Source organism: Mizuhopecten yessoensis, unplaced genomic scaffold (assembly GCF_002113885.1).
Source record: "Mizuhopecten yessoensis strain PY_sf001 unplaced genomic scaffold, ASM211388v2 scaffold1539, whole genome shotgun sequence".
Taxonomy (NCBI): Eukaryota; Metazoa; Mollusca; class Bivalvia; order Pectinida; family Pectinidae; genus Mizuhopecten; species Mizuhopecten yessoensis.
This window is the reverse complement of record NW_018404097.1, coordinates 884,913-906,072: the sequence shown is the minus strand read 5'-3', so window position 1 is coordinate 906,072 and position 21,160 is coordinate 884,913. Positions and strand designations below refer to the sequence as shown.

At 36.9% G+C, this 21,160-nt stretch overlaps 2 protein-coding genes across 5 annotated transcripts; both read right to left on the bottom strand.

Annotated features, from left to right (window-relative positions):
* Nucleotides 1-366: 366 nt before the first annotated feature.
* Nucleotides 367-5,224, bottom strand: LOC110464677 (2-aminoethanethiol dioxygenase-like). Its single transcript, XM_021520019.1, has one exon. The coding sequence runs from the start codon at nucleotides 5,212-5,214 to the stop codon at nucleotides 4,462-4,464; it is 753 nt and encodes a 250-aa protein (XP_021375694.1). The 5' UTR covers nucleotides 5,215-5,224; the 3' UTR covers nucleotides 367-4,461.
* Nucleotides 5,225-11,069: 5,845 nt separating this feature from the next.
* Nucleotides 11,070-20,332, bottom strand: LOC110464643 (nucleotide exchange factor SIL1-like). Of its 4 annotated transcripts, none has more exons than XM_021519980.1 (10): nucleotides 20,062-20,332; nucleotides 19,330-19,507; nucleotides 18,669-18,764; nucleotides 17,977-18,093; nucleotides 16,932-17,032; nucleotides 15,539-15,727; nucleotides 14,492-14,613; nucleotides 13,174-13,438; nucleotides 12,676-12,731; nucleotides 11,070-11,481 (listed from the first exon to the last, which is right to left on the bottom strand). In XM_021519980.1, the coding sequence occupies exons 2-10, from the start codon at nucleotides 19,496-19,498 to the stop codon at nucleotides 11,187-11,189; spliced, it is 1,410 nt and encodes a 469-aa protein (XP_021375655.1). In that variant the 5' UTR covers nucleotides 19,499-19,507; nucleotides 20,062-20,332; the 3' UTR covers nucleotides 11,070-11,186. The 4 variants fall into 4 exon arrangements, with proteins under 4 accessions (XP_021375655.1, XP_021375675.1, XP_021375663.1 ...); XM_021520000.1 differs by having other exon boundaries at nucleotides 13,216-13,438; XM_021519988.1 differs by having other exon boundaries at nucleotides 20,221-20,332.
* Nucleotides 20,333-21,160: the final 828 nt, after the last annotated feature.

The window sequence follows — 21,160 nt, the reverse complement described above, 5'->3', positions numbered from 1 at the left end:
TTTGTAACAGTTTTTGGCAGTGGTACGGGGAACCTTAAGTAGACAATACTTTGTCAACAATTTTAGGCAGTGGTACGGGGATCCTTAAGTAGACAATACCTTGTTTACTTTGTTAACAGTTTTGGGAAGTGGTACATGGATCCTTAAGTAGACAATACTTTGTTAACAGTTTTGGGCAGTGGTACGGGGATCCTTAAGTAGACAATACTTTGTTAACAGTTTAGGGCAGTGGTACGGGGATCCTTAAGTTGACAATAATTTGTTACAGTTTAGGGCAGTGGTACGGAGATCCTTAAGACATTTAATTCTGTCAACAGGAATCATGACATTACACGGGTAGAGAACAAAAAAACCCAGAAGAATGTGTAAATCATCACAGGTAACTTTAATATACTGTGAATTAAACAACAACGATTCTTTACTAAACATAATTCATTACCACTGTCAGTGTGTTACAATACATAACCAGAAACGACGTCATACCAGGTAATACTGGAATAAGCAACATCGAACACACATATTTTACAATGTCGCCAAAATACATGTTCATCAACGACCAGTGTCTATTGCATATTATTTGTGATTAAAAAAATAGAAGTCACTCATGGATACTGTACTTACATTTAAGTATGGTAAATTTAAATTCCGCAAAATTAATAAAACAATTGCAAGACAGCAAATATGACTACACAGACACTAGTTAAGACTTCCAAGCTATCTTCAATATTTTCCAAATCCCTGAGGGCATGCAAAATGTTTCTGTTCCTAATGAATGAGGTCATAAGTATTGAGTCTAAATCACGTAACCAAAAGAATCCTTGGAATTCACTTAGGTTCTGTTAGTACTACAGCAGAGTGAAACAATGCCCAATATATGTTGTCCAGACCAGTAATTTGTGTGCAAGTGAAAATCTGAGTCTTGTTACCAAGTGGGCATTTACTGCAAGTATTTATACACTACATGTACATATGATCAAATAAGCATAAAGTATTTCTGAAGAGTCGACTTATTTATAAAGGCTACTTTTATGAGATGAACATGTGAATTCCCGACGAACCCTACTAACCGGTTTCCGCTGTGTACGCATGAGAATCGGTGAAAGAGCTATGGCGGGTTGCTCTGCCTATTCCCCCAAAACTGTGATCGTGCCATCGTGTACTGTTATGACGCGTGCTGGGTTATTTTTATACATGTAGCTCTTTCGGAGTCCTGTCTCTAAGATCAAGTCCATGGCTATTGTTACATGCGTTTCACTATAAAGACTCAGCAAAATGCTTTTTCGCATTATTTCTATGAATTAAAAAAACAAATAAAATGCTTTGTGTAACACAAGATCGTACAAAAAAGATTTAATTTTCATTACTACCGCCTGCGTCATGCCGTTACTTGCTTTCTTGATTTTGTTTTTCCTGCATCTATGAACGGCAATACGATATATATAATTATCGAAAAGCATGTCTTACACGTGTTTTGCGATCCATACTTTGTGCTGCAGCCTTTCTGCATTTCAAACAAATGAGGCTGTCCTCAACGATGAATTTTCCCGTATTTTCGATAATATATTTGAGATAATAACAGTTCATATTTTTTTTACTCTGCCTATTGTTATTCTGACGCAACAATCACAATGATTTTGTATTTCAGCATCACTTGTTTGTGTTTAAATGATAGATAAACTTACTAGTGCCAATTGGAGGGGAAAACAACTCATAAATATCATTTAAAATTATGTCTTCTGTGTTGACATGATTCCATAGAAGATAAATCAATAGGTATTTTATCCAAAAAAAGAGAACCTGAACGTGGATTTGAACTTGCAGCGTTCACTTTGTCTGGTCACAAGTTAACTGCGTTACACATTCGGCTACATCGGACATCGACGAAGATGGGAATTCAAACTCGCTCAGTTCTGTTTTTCATTATATTGAGCACTTTCCCAAAGGAGGACCACTTTTCCGGAATACGATTTGTTTTTGCATAATACATCACGGATTCAACAAATGTATTCAAACGTTGGTCCACGGATAAAGTGCTGAAAGTATTTATTAAGTCTGGGGAAACCCCATCACTTTCATAGATATAGTGAATATGGCTATATTTGCAGTATCATATTAACAATACCTAATATCTATTCTATGCATTTTCACTGTTAGAAATTGTTTAGTCATGAATACTTTTTCCGTTTTCATAAATGCCGACTTAGGGAAATATGGGCAGTTTTCCGCCATAGCCCCGATAAATCATGGCAGTCGGTTAGATTTTTGATCGTGTCGAACTTGTGAAATTTTTGAAAACTAAAAAAACTAATCATGGCACCTTTACATTTAAAGAAATAGGTAAAACACGACACAATGCTCCGCCCTATAGCACGCATGGGTATGGGAAACCATGTCCTTACATTTTTGTCTTATTTTCGATAGCCACGTACGTGCACTGTTAGTCAACATGTAAACGACTGTAAATGTTTACTGTACTGTTAATTAAGACGAGGCCCAGGTTGTTGAGCAGAAGTTGGTAGCACTTCAAGAATTTAGTAATATTTTCTCATATTGCTCACGTGGCACAAGTTCAAGAATGACGTTACATATACGAGTTCCGGTGATAAAAATCGGGTTGAGATATGCTGGTAAAAACAGTATACTTTTTAAGTTGTACTAAAGTTCTTTGATTGCTACAAATAATTCTTTTGACTCGTCGCTTTGGTTTATGGAGCCAAAGTCGTTCTATGGTTTAATTTTTATGATGCGAATACGTAACAAGACATTTGATTAAGTCCCCTATGTATGACATTCACATATAATATCCACAATGCGACCAGAGAACACTACCGACGCCACATCCTAGTTCGCATCGTGCTAGGTGCATAGTTTGGGAAAAGAAAGATGTCAGACTAACCCTAAAACCCTAAACTTATCAAAGGTCCAGTTGTGGTAAGGTTATGCGAACTTGAGGGTTAGTGTGGCGTTTTAAAAATGTTGTTATACGTTATCATGTCTGATTGTATACACAATTGTGGTGGAATATTAGGTGTCTGTTTTTAAATGACTTCTTATCTTATCAGATCATTTTTGACACTCCACCAAATTTGATATCGTAACAGTCATGTACGTAATTTACTGCAAAAAGTGCATCCTCGATACTCCAGGGATTACACTCACTTACGCTCTCTGCACCTCTGGGGTATGTTATAGCGAAATTGGAGACATGCGGCTAGCTATTTGATTGGTGTCAAGTTGAAAAAAACCTGACCAATCACTATGTTGATACGTGTCTTTTTAAGATAAGTTTACCGTTACGCGACCTCGAAATTCTTTCGATGTACACCAACGGATCAAACTAGTCTTCTTGTCTCATCCACAAGGTGGATAAGACAATTTTGCTAAGACATTTTCCAGGGGCGCAGAGAGCGTAATCCCTCGATATCGAGGAAGCAAAAAGTGGTGCCTGTGCGTAAACTTCACCGACGCCCATGTGTATACAGCGGCGCCCATGTGTATACAGCGGCGCCCATGTGTATACAGCGGCGCCCAGTTGGTATTATTAGCAGGTATGAGAACTAATTTCTCAAAATCGCAAGCTTAAAGGATGCTTCAGTGAATATATTCCCTTTCTAAGTATTTGGGTGATTGAGTCTGAGCTCTTCATGAAGAAAAAACCCGAAGTGTTAATGTTGGTGATACTGGTGAAGTGGAACCTTTTTTTGACAGGCTGGGTTGTTAAACAATTCAATCACAGGTAGATGAGGTATTACACAATATGGATCTTTTCACAAGTCTGCATATCTATATTGCATTATGTACAGCAGTAGATAACTGTATTGTAATTAGAGTCGAATGGACTAGGTAATCAAGATATGTGAGCACCCACATGAAAACATTTAAAATGAATCAGCAAAACTGATTGTCATTTCACAGGCTGCAGTTCAAACATCCAAAGTAAACCTTAGTAAATGGATCAAATTAATTGTTTCCAAATATTTATAATCATGATGTAATCATGTCGTTAAGAGGTATATTCCCTTTTAAAGTATCTGAGCTCTTCACGAAGAAAAAAACGAAGTGTTAAAGTTTGTGGTACTGGTGAAGTGGAACCTCTTTAACTAATTTCTTGGTCAACATTCTCTGATTATTCTTCAATTAAACACTTCTAAATTGAAATTATCCTCTATATTATTCTTCAATTTTACACTTCTAAAGTGAAATTATCCTCTATTAATTTATAACACCATACTTCAAATTTTTCAATAAGATATCAAAATCATCAAGTCCATAGCAGCATTTAGCTTTTACAGTAAAAGAAATATGTCCAGGTTTCTTTCAGTTGTGTAAACGAGATGCAGGTCACAAAGTAACATCCATATAGATCCTTTTTACTGTGGATGTTCTACTCTAGTACTGTTGACTAGCTGTGTGTCTTGGTTAAATATGTCTATACTGTCATTGGAACATATATAATAGGAATCATTGAATCTCCATGGAAGGTCCATTATATTCCATAGTGTCACACCAAAAGCTGTGGGGAGGTGGAATACTCCTTAACCAACGGACCTGACTATTGGAACTGGTGGGAGTGTCCTCTGAACAGTCCCGGTAATACTGACACACCCTCTCACCGGTGGTGTGATCGTACGGCGGGGCCAATATGTCAACAAACGCCGCTGGACCATCCACCGATATCATTTCGTGGATGTTCCCATCCGAAGGCAACAGCACACAGGCAGGATCATCTGTCGTCAGGGTCTCGCTTGAATACGTCATCACGGGTGAAAATTGAGATTGTTCTTTTTTCTTTAGTATTGGAAATATCGATTGTTTCATATCCTGTTCGATGTTTTTGGGTATGTCGAGTCCAACACGAGAAACTTCTGAGAAACTATTAACGCGTATAGTACCTTGTATGACCTTGCAGACGCCATGCATGCCGGGGTGATTATGGAGCGGAATCCGACAGCCCTGTCGGACAACAAAGATTCCCATTGACAGGACACGGTCTTCAAATAGGTGAACGTATACTGCAGGTGCCTCCTCGCCTTGCTCGACTCGTCGCTGGGTTGTCGGATCGTCTTGGAAATTGAAGTTTAAGTCTGTGGCTGTTAATTTAGAAGCCAATGCAGTGACCTCCCGAAGATGTTCATTAAAGCCACTTGAACCTACTGTCACCCTAGAAAATAGTTTGTACGCAGATTGAAAAAGTTTCTGTATGGGGGCCGCCATTTTCAAACACAACTAAAACCAAAAACGAAAGTAGGACCGGAAATTCAATCGTTTTAAGGATACATATACCGTACTGTCATCAAAATTTTTGTTTACCGTTTCTCTTATCCATGCTTTCACATTAAATAGATGTAATAATAAATTTAATAATAATAATATTTATTCAGGTAAAATAGGCATATTACAAAACATAAATATCACAGAGTAGAGTACAGTATAACATTAAATCTCTAGTTGATTTACATTTCTTTTTAACTTTAATCATTTGTTTGCTTTCTTTGTAGGTCGTGTACCATGTAGGAAATTTCATTGGAGATCAGACCTCTTGTACTATATGTTATAATAATACAGACGTCATAAAAAGGCTATTGTATTCACAGCTGGCAGAAATACAATCTGCATTTAGTATGGTTATATTGTGACAATTCCGTACGGTGGTATTTACTGAATTTATATCTATATTACGATTTTCTTTGTGTAATTTACACAATGTACGTGGATTGATTGATGGCTTCTTTCAAAATAAAAAGTGTATTTACTGAATATTTAAGTTACAACACAAGAAAAAGTACAATGCTTTCTTATCAAATGAAAGAAGGATACGTTACGGTTATTTCAAAAATCCTAATTGCTTGAAGTTTCTTGTTTAGTCTCTTCATAAACAAATCCCAGGACAGTATTTATCACTCTATGACACTGCCACTGTAACTACCAAATTCAGATGGCGCACGTTTTGTATATTGTCATTTCATTACGCCAGCATACACTATAGATTTTGATAAATCAATTAACTATTCATGAGGTTAAATACTTGCCAACATTCTAAAGTTTCCTTGGGGGAGAATATGCGTACTCAGAATTATGTTTAACCACGGAATTAGATGTTATCTAAGTCCCTGGTTTAACATAAATAAAATGTGTGAACATACACCATAGGGAAAAAGAAAAGGCCTTTTTCAACATAATTTAATTATCGATATTTTATACTGTTGTCCTTAATTTAGAAGTCCATCTTAATACTGAAATAGATGTTTATAAATTTAAGAAATCCATGGGTAAAGAACGCACATCGTGATATGAAGGCGACTAATTAGTGACTGTACATACAAATTATAACTGCTACCCTGTGACGAGTTCAGGTATGAATTTGGCAAGGTCGTGAACCTTTCTCTAGAATTTTAATTAGCCAGAGGAGTACAATTACAATTACAATTACTAGTACCGATCCCATAAGGCTTTTACCCCTATCCGCACCTGCCTCCCTTAGTTCGGCTCCCGTAAATTATAAGATCTCCTCCAGGTAAGTCACCTTCACACCTGTGATGACCTCTACCCCCACCCCCAGGGGTTACTTGGGTCAGGTACGAGTGTCCAATTATAAGCTATAAATTACACAACTAACAAATAGGTGTAAAGTGAATAAAATGCTCATTTCGATGCTCTTATAATAAGGCTTTATCGTGAAAACGTCCTTTTCTCTTAAAACTTTTAGGTATGTCAATTAATATTCAAATATTCTATAAAGTCGATATATCCAGGGATGTGTAGTGCACTGCACATCCCTAATATAACAGAAGAAAAATAATGAAATATTGTAGAATTTAAATCAATGAACCGATTGAAAATTGACCATCTAGAAAAAACGGAGTTTAAACGAAAACCTTGCCTATTTTTTCCTCGGTATTATATGGCTGCCAGTGGTAACTTCTCATAACTCTGAAATTAAGGTATATTCTTATATATCAATTATCATTTTTTAATAACACTAAAAAATATTATGAAATTAACTGTTGTGTTTCGTAAATAAGAATTGTCTACGATACTTATAAAACTTGTAATTATTAAACAAATGTATCTAAGTCCGTGGTATAACGAAAGCTGATACCGCCTATAAGGGCGACTGCAACCCAAGTCTCGCGACGGATCTCCGAGAACAATAGGCTCAAGCGTGTGTTAGCGAGATCTGCGCGAGTTGCCAATCTCTGGCTTTATATGTCTCTGCTGGAATGAAGGACTATTAAGTTTATTAAAAAGAATGACCTTGATCAACTTCCAAGGTCATAGGTATAAAATGTGGTAAAAACAAGAGGCCCTGCATCGCTCACCTGGTATTAATCTCACACTTGTAATCTTAAAAGTGGACTAAAATACAGCTACAGGTAGAATATCAGTGTTTGATTCATAAGAAAAAGATTTAAACATATGACGCCTTTGACCTTGAATGTCGTACAAGGACACCAGGTTGAGAGTGGATCAAGGTCATTCATTTTAACAAACTTGGTAGCCCTTCATCCCAGCATGCTACAGGCCCAATATCAGTACCCTGGGCCTTTTGGTTATTGAGAAGAAGTTGTTTAAAGATTTTACGACATTTGACCCCTTTGACCTTGAAAGTTGGTCAAGGTCATTCATTTGTATAAACTTGGTAGTCCTTCATCCCAGCATGGTACAGGTCCAATATCAGTACCCTGGGCCTTTTGGTTATTGAGAAGAAGTTGTTTAAAGATTTTAAGACATTTGACCCCTTTGACCTTGAAAGTTGGTCAAGATAATACATTTTAACAAACTTATTAACTCTTCATCCCAGCATGCTACAGGCCCAATATCATAACCCTAGGCATTTTGGTTATTGAGAAGAAGGTGTTTAAAGATTTTAAGACATTTGACCCCTTTGACCTTGAAAGTTGGTCAAGGTCATTCATTTGAACAAACTTGGTAGCCCTTCACCCAAGCATGCAACTGGCCAAATATCATCACCCTGGGCATTTTGGTTATTCAGAAGAAGTTGTTTAAAGATTTTAAGACATTTGCCCCCTTTGACCTTGAAAGTTGGTCAAGGTCATTCATTTTAACAAACTTATTACCTCTTCATCCCAGCATGGTACAGGTCCAATATCAGTACCCTGGGCCTTTTGGTTATTGAGAAGAAGGTGTTTAAAGATTTTAAGACATTTGACCCCTTTGACCTTGAAAGTTGGTCAAGGTCATTCATTTGAACAAACTTTGTAGCCCTTCATCTCAGCATTCTACTGGCCTAATATCATCACACTGGGCATTTTGATTATTCAGAAGAAGCTGTTTGAAGGTTTTTTAAGACAATTGACCTCTGTGACCTTGAATATGGGAGAAGGTCATTCATTTGAACAAACTTTGTAGCCCTTCATCTCAGCATGCTACTGGCCAAATATCATCTCCCTGGGCAGTTTGGTTATCGAGAAGAAGATGTTTAAAGTTTTTAACATATTTTACCCCTGTGACCTTGCATATGGGTGAAGGTCATTCATTTGAACAAACTTTGTAGCCCTTCATCTCAGCATGCTACTGGCCTAATATCATCACACTGGGCATTTTGATTATTCAGAAGAAGTTGTTTAAAGGTTTTTTAAGACAATTGACCCCTGTGACCTTGAAAATGGGTGAAGGTCATTACTTTTAACAAACTACGTAGCCCTTCATCCCAGTTTGCCTCTGCCCAAATATCGACACCCTAGGCCTTTCGGTTATTAAGAAGAAGTCATTTAAAGTAAAATATTGACGCCGGACGGCCGGCCGGCCGGACGACGGACGACGCGCCACGGCATAAGCTCACTTGGCACTTCGTGCCAGGTGAGCTAAAAACCTTTTCAACAACAAGGCATTCGTCTGTGTTTATATTTGGTCTGTATGATAGTTGGGTTGATTGATCTGAAACTTTCAAGGTTAAGGGTTCAAATATATTAAAATATTTCAACAACTTCTTTTGAATAACCAACAAGTTTAGATTGGTGATATTTGACATATAACATGCAGAGGTGAAGAAATATCAAATTTACTTCAAATGATTAATGGTCTTTACCAATCTTCAAGGTCATAGGTGTCAAACGTATTATAATCTTAATCAACTTTCACCATGCTGATGTGAAGGACTATCAAGATTTTAAAATTTATGTCATTAAAAGATTTTAAAGGTCACCAGAGCGTCAGACTTCTTCAGACCTGTAACCCACTTTTTTTGAAGTGAATGGCCTTAATCCACATTAAAGGTCACAAAGGTCAAGAGACCTTTTTTTTCAAATGACTTGTACAGTATTAAATATGAACAAGGCTTAGATCAAGACTAAATGTATTTGTCCTGTAGCTTGTTGGATTAAAGGGCTATCAACTGCAATAAATGACTTTAACACACACTTGGGTCAAGTGCTGTAGTCTTTCCTTTGACCTATATCTTGTAGGTGTAAAGGGCCATCAAATTTGTTCAAATAAATTAACTTAATCCACTTTCATGCTTGCAGGGGTCAGATATGTAAAAAACTTCAAATTGCTTCTTCTAATCTTCTAAATGGCCTTAGATCCTTAGGTCAGAAAAGCAACATTTGGCCTGTAGCTTGCTTGCGTAACACATTATCAAATTTATTCATATAAATGACCTTGACCAACTCTGAAGGCCATGTGAATAAAGAAGTGAAAATCTTCCAACAAAGATGCGTATTAAAAGTGTTGAGTAATAATTAACCTGTAGTATAAGTTTGTTTGCTTAAAATATAATTCACCTTAACCCAATTTGATATGTATATATGCAACAGATGCGAGTTGTGTTGCCAATAGTGTTGAATAAAAGGTGAGTGACACAGGCCCTTTTGACCTCTTGTCGTCTGCTGTACCATGAGCTCTGGCCTAGTGATCACGAAACAGACTTCCTATAATTTGAACCAAGCTTAAAAGTTTGGACTCGGCTAAGGTTGCCGCCATCTTATGTGGACCCTAAAACCTACTACTATTACTGCAAAATATTACACTGAACTTAGGACAAATATCATTTGACATTGTTGGGGTTTTATTTTTAAATCAGTTAATTTTTGAGTTATATTACAATTTTGCACAAAGTATGTTATAATAACATTACTTCACCATTTCCATTAATATATTCATCAATGAAAGTTGCAGGTGTAGGCAGATGAAACCCTGTAGTATCAAGAAATGTTTGCCCATACACCGGTAAAATTCATTGGGCGGATTGGTCGAGTGGTTAACACTCCAGCATCCCCAAAGTCATTGTACACATGGATATTCAGAGAAGGTGTTTTCCTCCTGCCCACACACCTCCAACCACCCAGGTGGAGTATAAAGTGGTCTGGGGTGGATGTTGCGGTATCTGTGCTGTAGCATTTAAGTGAGATGGCACTATAAATGATGCCGTTGGAAGCAAGGTCCCACTACAAACAGAACACATTAAATCCTCAGCACACACGCAGGCATACACACATAGGAAGATATTATCCAGGTGGTATAGGACTAGTAGTTAGCGCCTGATAAGGCAGCTCCTGCGAATTCCTCAAAGTTGTATTGATCAACGTATATGCTAATTGTATTAATCGTATATCTATGTACTGTAAAGTGCTTTAGAGTGGCTTATGTTAGCTATATAGGGTGATATATCAAATGTTTATTATTAATAATTATTATTATTTGCACTTTTGCCCTTCATATTAGATAACACTTTTCTTAAGTTGTTTAACTAGAATTCACTGTATTAATAATCAAGGGTGAAAAGGGCAAAGTAAGAATGCAACAAAAAGTTCCCGTTTATACAGTGTTGTTGGCATTTCTATAGAACTTAAATAGATATATTGTAGGTGGGATTATAACAGGACAATGGCTTCCTGTGGTCTACAGCACATTGTGGAGACTCCATGTAACAAGCTCTTCTCTTCAATGTCTTTATCAAGGCTGATAACTATAAATAGTAATTTGAGTGAATACCCTGTTATCTTTACAATTTCTATGATCTAGATAACTAATAAGACAAGTTTGTGTCACCATGGTAAATACTAAACCGCTACTGTACACCCAAAACAGCACAACAAATAGAAGAGGTTAAAGTAAATTTAATAAATAAATCTCATTCTCCACCTGGACAAAAATAAAACTATGAAAAATGATATGAAAAGTCAATCAGCAATGCAATGTGAATTGTTTTATAAAGATGAAATATATTAAAGTTCATCTTTGGAATCCCTTTGTGATGAGGATATAATTTGGGTAATGTATTGTACAATTCCTGAGAAATACTGGTCATCTTGATCGGTCTCTCCTGCTGCTAGATGCGTGTACTCCTGGAGGAGTTTCTTTAGGGTAGGTAAAGCTAACGAGATATCTTCCCGACAGGTATCTGTCAGGGTCAGCATGGCTTGGAGAACCTTTTCCCGACTATCGTGGTCAGTGGCCTCCAGTAGGCGAGGTAACCATACACACAGGCCCTGCTCTCTTATTGCATCACGGAGGTGGACCCTGAAATAAACAACACTATATCTAATAAAAGGACTTCAAAGAGTACATAGTGAAGGCTATAATACTAAAACATCTATCACACTCCAGGACTCAGTTTTCTTTAGGTGGCATCAGTCCACCCATAGAACATAATAGACAACTGGCATTAAAATTATAGAAGTAATTTATTTTGGAGTCCTAATATGGGTAGTTTTTTCATTGGAGTGTCCCTACAGTAGCAGTGCAGACTTATTTTCCATTTTCTCACTTTCAGTTTGATTATATTTGAACCATAAATTTCATAAAAAAGTTTGTTTGCCTCACTCTGCTCGACATTCAAGATTTGCTTATGTACCCCAATTCAATATCACACAAAAATATAAATTTCAGCCTCGCTTAGCTATAATCATAGTATCACCCTCACTTACATGATGGTTTAAGAGAAACAATGAGTTATTCTTACGTGATGAAGTAATAAAAAGAGCATAGCTCGCCTATTAAACTTATTTTTGTAAAAAGTGCTAGAAGTAATTGGGCGACTACACAGGATGTTCCATCTTAGATAATAGATCAGGAAACTAGAACTACATTGTCGATGGCACTCTTCCGCTATTCCCCCAATGTAAGCCCTGGGGGCACTTCCTCATACATCTATCTACCATGTCTAAAAGTTTCAAGTTCCTACTTAAAACAGTGTAGAAAAAGTTATTTTACCCCTTATCCCTCATCCCTCTTTACACCACATGTTTAAATAAATTGCTTTAAAATGTAGAACTCATGATAATGTTTAATTTGATTTGCTATAAGACTTCCTGCCAAACAAATTTGGTTGAAATCTGCCCTGAAGTTTTAACAGAACTAGAACTTGCCCTAAAACTTTAACCAATTCCAAAAGACTTGTGTTTTGAACCAATAATGAGTAAATATGGTCCAACTTGTTGCTAAGGATCCTCCTCCAAGCAATTGCTGTAACCATATTACAATGTAAAATTAATTAAAAGTTGAGTTAAACACCAATACACAGCTTGCCCAAAAATCTTAACCAAGTGGGACCGTGACGCCGTGGGTACTGCTTTAGCCCCACTATTCTTCAAATAGACAAGCTAAAAAGGCAAAGAAAATATGTAAAACTTTCACACATACAAACAAAAATATCAACACAGCATGGCTTTGTTGTTTTTGTAATGACTAGTTTGGGGAAAATAATAGACTTACATTTCATATTGTTGCACTTTTTCTTTATTTTTGTTCTCTATTGACAATGTAATATCCTGGAAAAGAAAAAAAAGTACATGTACATTTGTTAGCATTATTTTTATACAGTGGTGTAATAGAAGTTAAACATATATCTGTATCTAAGAGGTTCACAACAGTTATTCTATTATCTAAACACAATTTAATTTTGAAGACACATTTATCTAATAGTGTGCTTTTTCTCAACACAACTCGTAGATTTTTGTTTTATTTTGTACATCTTTGCAATTAGTCCCATCACATCATTAACTATACAAGATTATACAAAAACCAAATATCAACTAGGAAATCAAGGATTTTGATTTCTCATTAACTTTTTGTGTTGTTGCTGGATTCCCCCCCCCCCCCCCCCGACAACTAACTTACTGGTTTCACCTTGTATTTAGTATACTGTACCTGTTCTATAAAACAGTTAAACATTACCTTTTAGTCGAACCATATTTTATTGCCATTTATTACCTTTTCTACAATAAGATCTTGAAGCAGAGTGACGACCTTCACCTGCAGATTGGGGAGATCCTTGTTGTTAGGGATCATGCTCTTTAGTGCTGCAAGGCCCCCAAGATCAAGGAGGTGTTTCTGAGCGTAGGGGAAGTGTCGGATTAGTGAGGACAGAGCATAAAGAAGGCGAGGTAGAACCCTAGCTTCTGGCTCTGTCGACAACAGACGGATCAGCTGTGGTAAGATCCCTGCCTCTAAAGCCTTGATCTGTGCCGCAGGATTACTGAAGGATGACAACAAAACATTATAGAACCAAGGTAAATAGGGGTGAGAACCCTATTCTTTTTCTTCTTGTTATTTTCTATTCATATCTATAGTGACCTTCTCTGGACAGCAGTCCTAAAATCCTACATAAAGTTTATGTCATATTGCTGCTTACCAATGGGAACAAATCCAGATGACATATGCAATATCTCCTCTGATCTTTAATGCAGGGGGTTGGGGATGATGAAATAACATAAACATGTAAACACTTTTCAATTACAAAGTATATACCTGGCTACCAGTCAGATCCTTTAACTGTCAGATTGGTTAGGTTCACTTAGTTGAAAAGAAGGTACATGTATTTCCTAGCTGAATTAACATGAATTGATATATTTAATCAGACAATAAGATTGTTTTATGATTTAAAGATTTAAATTAAATACTCCTGATATGCCCGCAAAATGCAATCTTGCCAAAACTGCTTGCTACTTTTATTTACAATTCTCTTCAGTTTTGTTTTCTTCTAAAATCAAATTGGTACCAATTTTATTTATAATCTTATAGTGTTCATGGGCCTTTAATATTACCTATCAGTCAATTGTCTCCCCTCTTTTTTGGTTGGGACCATGGTGATTTGGATGCAGTGAGCTTCAAAAACTTTCTTTGCATTTTGATGATACTTTCATTAGATAGTTCAGGTTTATTTTTATAAATGTCCACTTACATAAACATTGACTTACTTTTAAGTAATAACATCAGTGTAGTGAATTAAAATTAATTCATCAAATCAATCTACTGCTTTTTTTTCAATATGGTTCAAATACATAGAGAGGACAGCAAAAACATACCAGTACATTAAGTACAAAATTTCCTGTTCCCCTAAGTTTGAGTAGGGACAACTGGTCTAATGTGTCAATCTGATGTTTAGGAAATCTAATCTGAAGAATTAGCAGTCAGATACTGAAACCCCTGATAACAGGAGATGGGGATGGGAAGGCTACATCGTATAGTAGGAAGGACACCATGGGATACGCTTCTATGTGGAGCACTGGCAATGGAAATATACACCTACCTCTGTACTGCTGAGCCTATTACAAAGGCTGACTGCTCCCTGGTGAGGGCCAAACTATCATTTAGTCCCTTCATCAGCAGTGTCATTCCACCAAGGTTACAGAATACATTGGCATTGTCAATCTGTCAAAGTACAGAAACAAATTACATTTTTATCACAGGAATACCATGTTTTGCTAAATGCTAATTGTTATCATATATGTTGCAAATGATCTCTGCATTATAATGCACCGTCATGATGTCATGGCATTGTCTTCTTGATGAAGAAAATAGGCAAAAAGTCAAAAGAACAATTCAGAACATGGTCAGAAAAATCTTTTTCTTCACTTTCTGCCGACATTCTTGTTAAATCAGATAAAAGGAATCTTCATTTTAATCCTGATCGCATCAAATTCACATTTGTTCAATTTCATATTTATAATTCTAGTCTGCAATTTAATTTTGAAAAGTTCTACTTGCCTTCCTGATATTTTTGTAGTAAATTAGTTAATATAAAAAGTATTTCACTGATCCCAAAATAAAATCTACTACCCCAAAAAGTTTTTAGCTCAGCAAAATCCTGCGATTAAATGAGAGCTTCTTGACTAATTATTCATATTATATGGAAAATTTCAGCAGCTAGAATTCTATGTGCACATGATTTTGTTGATCCATGTTTTAAAATCAATTAAAAGAAAGTTTAATTGAAATGAGTCACAAAAGCAATGATGGGGAAATTAATTACTAAGGATCCCTGTCCCACTTAACTGCTGTTTTTTTCTATGTACAGTAACCTCCCCTTAACTTCTGTTTAGATATAACTTGTAGCACATTTAGACTAGTACACTTAGACTGTTCACCAGGTAGCTAACTTGGTTATAGCAAAAGAATACAAACCTGAAGTCTGAATCCAGATGTAGCCCTGCTGAATGTTTTTAAACTCAGAAAACTTCTGTTGATTATATTCTGGTTGTTTCATCTTTATTATTTTTTTATATAAGTCCCGCAAGGTAAGGTTTTCTTTTCATCAATGATTTATCAAGATAAGAGCAGACATGTGACAACCTACCTGATGTAGATAATACTCTAGATCTTCTAACAGATGTTTTTTCTGTGTACCATCCAGGTCTGTAGAATTCAGTCTGTGGAACATCTGTGTTACTATCTCGGCATCTGTCTTTATCTCTGAATTCATATCTGCAAGCTCTTTCTTCAGCTCGTCATACTTCCGAAACGACTTAAATACTTCCTTCTTTCTCTGATGGAAACAGAAACATGAACACCCATTTTACACAGTGGTATCTAAAGGTATATTTTTATCACATACAGTATTTGTTTGTTTGTTTGGAGTTTAATGTCTGTGAAACAGCCAGAGCTATACATGTATAAGCACTGGTACATAGGGAGACACTGTCGGAAAGAGAAAGTAGATAGGAAAAAACGTAGGAATTTAGGAAAGATAACAAACAAAGAATATCCCAAGTGTTGCAATGGAAGCAGCAGATCAATGTTGGTCTCCCCCTTTTTTATCCTGGTAGTAGACAAAGAAAACTTCAGATTCTACAGGGGTCTACATAACTTGCCTCCTTAGATCATACAGTGCAATACAACAGTCCCATTCTTTCCCCGAACCTGCATGAGTTTTAAATAGAGTAAAACCACTTTTTGTCCTGTGCACTTTTGGCACATTGGCAATATTTCGAATGAGATAAATAAAGAAATTGTTAGAAGAAAAGGAAAACTTCATTAAATTAGAACAAATAAAACTAGACCCTTATAGTATTCTTGAAAGGATAAACAACAGCTTTTACAGATTATAGCTGAATAAAGATTACAGTATTATATTCTTTGTTTAATCGTGTCTGAAAGAACTACTCTCCTCACAAAATATCTCTTTCTTCCTAACTATTCACAATATACTTGCTTGAATTTGCAACTTACTCTTGTCAAGACAATGATACAGTATATAAATATGACATTCATTAGCAGGTGACAGTGAATATTGTCAACCTGAGAAAACCATTGTCACCCGAGGCGAAGCCGAGGGTGACAATGTGTTTTTGAGGGTTGACAATATTCACTGTCACCTGCTAATGAATGTCATATCTATTTTGTTACGCCAAAAGTCTTTTTAGATCAGAAACGGCAGCAAACCTCGATAATGACATCTTGTTTGTTGATAGTCTGCTGTTTACAATCGCTATCGCAGCGGCGCTTGATAAAATTGGCTGTTGCCGTCAAACGTTCTTGTGACCATCACGGTGGGGAAACGAAGCGGTGAACGCACATTTTTCGCGCATGTGATATTTTTCACTGTCTCATGGCAATATCACACGCGCCCCGTAAAACCAATGTATTTTCGGAGGGTGACAGAGATTTTTGTTTAATTTTCTCCCAACCAATCAAATAGCTAGAAATTCACTTGAGGTGTAACAATAATAAACATCTTATGTGTGACATACCACTTCATTATCCTGGTCATCAAGCTTTGTTGTCTTAAATTCTTTCAATGCCTCTTTCAGCTGTTGTGGAGTTAAGGACTTTTGGCTTGGATTCACCCTACCTGTAAAACACGTAACAAGGACACTAATGACATATTCAACAGATTGAAACAGTTTGCAAAAAAAAACATGTATCATATTATATCATTTTCACAGATAAACCCTTTATTTTGTAACAGTAAATTAAGAATTTAAGTACAGGAAAAGGTTGCTGAACAGTAAGTGTTTTTCTGTGTGAAGAGATGAAGGCCTGATTACAGACAACTGGATACCTCACTGAGTAATAAGTAATTATGTAAAGACTAATAAAATCTATCGAGATTGGGGAATCTCAACCTGAGGGGGAAGATTATTTAGTTGCAAAAACATGATGTTTTGCCGAGTGTTTGGCAATTTAAGAATCTTTCCCTGAGGGTTGAGATTCCCCTATCTCAACCACAAGGGGGTGAGTTATTCTTTTTCTCTTACCCTGTTCACCCATTATACACAATGTATAGGGGAATTCCCCCCGCCTCAACCCTAGGGTGAGACAAGGATTTTTTGCATACTAGACCGAGATATCCGCAATTCCGGCGGTGCTGAAAAATTCTAACCGACCCACAGGTCTGGATTGCTTACACGCGCAGACTCGCGGGGGAATCATATGACCTTTCAGGGTCACGCTATCGTTTGCAACCTCATTTGATGACGTTTTGAGGTCATTAACAATTGCCATCAGGGCTTCATATGCAAATGAGAAATATGCGGACAGTTTACAAATTTACTAAAAGAGCAGATGTTTTTACAGGTTTTGGTAATAAGCAAGAAATAGAATCCATCCCTGATGTGAGGTACGGATAAGGTTATTCAAACCCTCATGATAAAATATTGAGCAGAAGACCCTCGGTGATCCTGCAGTGCTCAATACTTTATTCCTTTGTTAACATGAGGATACACCTATTCAGGGTTAGAGAAAAAAGGATTTGATTAATTCGTACCATACAATAAAAGCTATGGTTAAACTTACCTCCCTTGTTACCCGACTTCCGGTACTTGTTCTCACTGTCGCCTTCCATCAGCTTCGCCTCCCGGCCACCAGTCTCTAGATTCATACGTACATGAAGACCTGCTGGAATAGCCTGACCTGTAATTTAAAATCAATGATACAGTAATAGGATATCTATCATGTAAACTTTGTTTATTTTACAACAATTGTGAAACAAGTTTTATAACTTATATTAATCACTCTTGTTAGCCTAGATGGAAGCATGCAGAGGGTCTTAATGTGAGAGGAAACGAGAGTGCCACGTGGTCAGGCAGGTGGACCAATACCGTTCACATCCAATCAGGGTTTTGAACCACTGCCGCCTTGCAGAAAGGGAAGTGCATTATCCACGGCATCACTCAACCATCCCTCGGGATAGTATATATTTATAGTATATCAAAGAGTCAGCACACATCATGATCAATAATACAGGAAATAAATTCAGTACTTTGATAACTGTTTAGTAATAGATCGAGGGAATGGCTCATTAACGCACTACTGTGTCCTTCAATAACATACCAGTAATGGTGATGATGCATTACACCACTAACAAATCACATTTAACACAGGTGTCCAAGGTCAATTGTAGTTGTTGCATTATTTGTCTACATTTTGCCAAGGGTTTCTAGCGCGGAAAAAGTAGCAAACTTTTAGTGTGTTTATTACCAGTTTACCTTTCTTGACAGTTTTCCATTCCTTTGTTGGATAGAACACACCCATACTGGGTACATCCTCATCTATTTCCTCGCTATTCTCCACTGTAACGTCAGCTGGAAAAAAGAAAAGTTACACAAATAAGACTTTTTAACTTTGCTGATACAAACAAGGACTTTCAATTATGTTGTTGCAACCCCTACTCTATTCAGATATCAGATACATAAATACACAAAGATGGACAAGAGGACTGCAGACAAAGATGGACAAGAGGACTGCAGACAAAGATGGACAAGAGGACTGCAGACAAAGATGGACAAGAGGACTGCATATCAAGTTTCATTTGCAGATCAAGTTTCATTACAATCACTTCAAAAACCCTTCAATAATATTAATGGACAAAGAAGTGAAAATGTTGCAACCTCTTAGTTACAGTTATACAAATAAACATATTACACAGATACATGATTCTGCTATCCATTCACCGCATTACTGGGCATTCTTAATATTACGTTTTATCCAGAAATTAGCCTCTATCTGGTAATAAGCCCATCCATATTTATTACAGTTCAGTAGAAATACCGATAAATGCTTTTTAACTGTCCTGTAATAAGCCAACCCCAAACTTTGAGTATGATATTATGTGTTAATTTGCCCCTTGAGTTCCAGTCTGATAGTTACCATCGTCAGTCGGGTCCTGGGGTACAAGCGTGAGAGCTCCCCCATTGCGAATGTTGTCTCCACCAGGTGGCACTTTCTGTGTGTTGGCCAACATGTGGTAGCAGCAGATAAGAAATAAGGACACGCTGAGAAGGTTCAGGACTCTCAATCCCTTTATCAATGGCATCATTGTAGTGTTCTGAAATACAAACCAAGCATCATGTAGATATGTAGAGGCATACATAACTCATCATAGTACATTTACATAACAGTTATTACAACAAAGGGATTAGGTCACATGAAAACGAAGACAAGTTTTCCCTTAAATGAAGGTCCAAGTCCTGACACCACACAGCTAGAATTGTATCCAGAACTTCAGTTTTACTAGCCTAGAGCTTACTTTCACCGACTTGAAAAATGTAATCATTTAATTTGTAGGAACAAAAGCAGTCAACGTGCTATGTATCCACATACTTTCCAAGTTAATAAATTTTACAAAAAGTCAAGCATCTGTACAGGCTGGACCAGAGACATACATATCCATATTCATATCAACATATATGTAATACGTCTCTGGCTGGACACGTACAGTAATCAACAGATAAATGTACATGTGATGGAAGTTCACCCCGAGAAGTTTGCGACAGACATAACGTACGTGTATCTATACAGGTGAATATACAGGTGAATATACCGCCTACTGTTACCACATGAAGACATGCTGTCAAAAACCATCTCAAACGCAAGGCCTACCGGTGTCTTTCTCCATTGACCATGATCAGCTTGACAATGGACTGATGAACAGACAAGATCCGAGGCTGGCAAGACACATTTTTAGTGTCGTTTCGTTTACATTGTTATTACCTTAGTAGTTTCAGAAAAGCGATCACCTCAAAAATATATTATACTAACTGAAAAACCTTGTTATATACACTACTGTACACGGTTTGCATCAGATTTCCACTTTGTGATTCGGCGGTCTCTCCTTCTTACACGTAGATGTAAACATCTCAACCGAACTCCTCTTTCGTATCATAGAAAACTATACACAACAATCGAGGCATTCCGAATACTTATAACCGGAAGTGGCTTATATATTTGGCGCCAATTTCAAACTTTTTTAACAGCACGTGGTAGACCCTATATAAGTATACGTCTGTCTACAATCACGGACTTCGATGAAAATGCTGCTACAATTATACAGGGCATATTGCCAATAAAAATGCAATGTTTACTTACTAGACATAGTCATGCTCAAATCCGACAATGTTTTCTTTTTCCTAAGAATCAGGCGGGGAGGGGGTATACGTATCATTTACACAAAAACCTATGTAGCTTTATACGTCTCTGATTAACGATTAATAGGACAGGATAAACCAAAATGTTGAAGGCCCAACGTATCATCTAAAATAAGTCATTTGATATTACAGTACTCAACAAAGAGAATCTTGCAGATCACATAATGGGACAACTAGTTCTTCTATATTTGATCAGAGACGTATATAATATGGCTTTATACGTCTCTGATTTGATGCAATTTATTTTTTACATTGAAACTACCCTGCCCGTCAAACTGAAGACTTTCTGTGGTTTTTCTTCTGTATCACTCAGAAATTTGTCTGACCACCTAATAGCCGGAGTTTCCTCTGGCCCAGAGACATATATCTCTGCTCTGGCCCTAACACCAGACTTAGCCATTTTGACATAGAGATGTCTGGTGTGGGGACTAAACATCTATATATCAAAATGTCTAAGTCTGGTGTTAGGGCCAGAGGAAACTCCGGCTATTTCCACCAATTAAGTCACCCAGCTTTTCATTTAATTTCCTTAGAAAACTCATTGGAAGGATTTT

Bases quoted from the DNA above. Each gene is read 5' to 3' on its own strand.
- LOC110464643 (XM_021519980.1), bottom strand. From the start codon at position 19,498: ATGATGCCATTGATAAAGGGATTGAGAGTCCTGAACCTTCTCAGCGTG. The intron at 15,728-16,931 runs GTATGTCACACA...TGTTTCCATCAG, and splicing joins ATGACCAGGATAATGAAGTG to AGAAAGAAGGAAGTATTTAA. The intron at 12,732-13,173 runs GTAATAAATGGC...TTTCTTTTCCAG, and splicing joins AAGATCTTATTGTAGAAAAG to GATATTACATTGTCAATAGA.
- LOC110464677 (XM_021520019.1), bottom strand. From the start codon at position 5,214: ATGGCGGCCCCCATACAGAAACTTTTTCAATCTGCGTACAAACTATTT.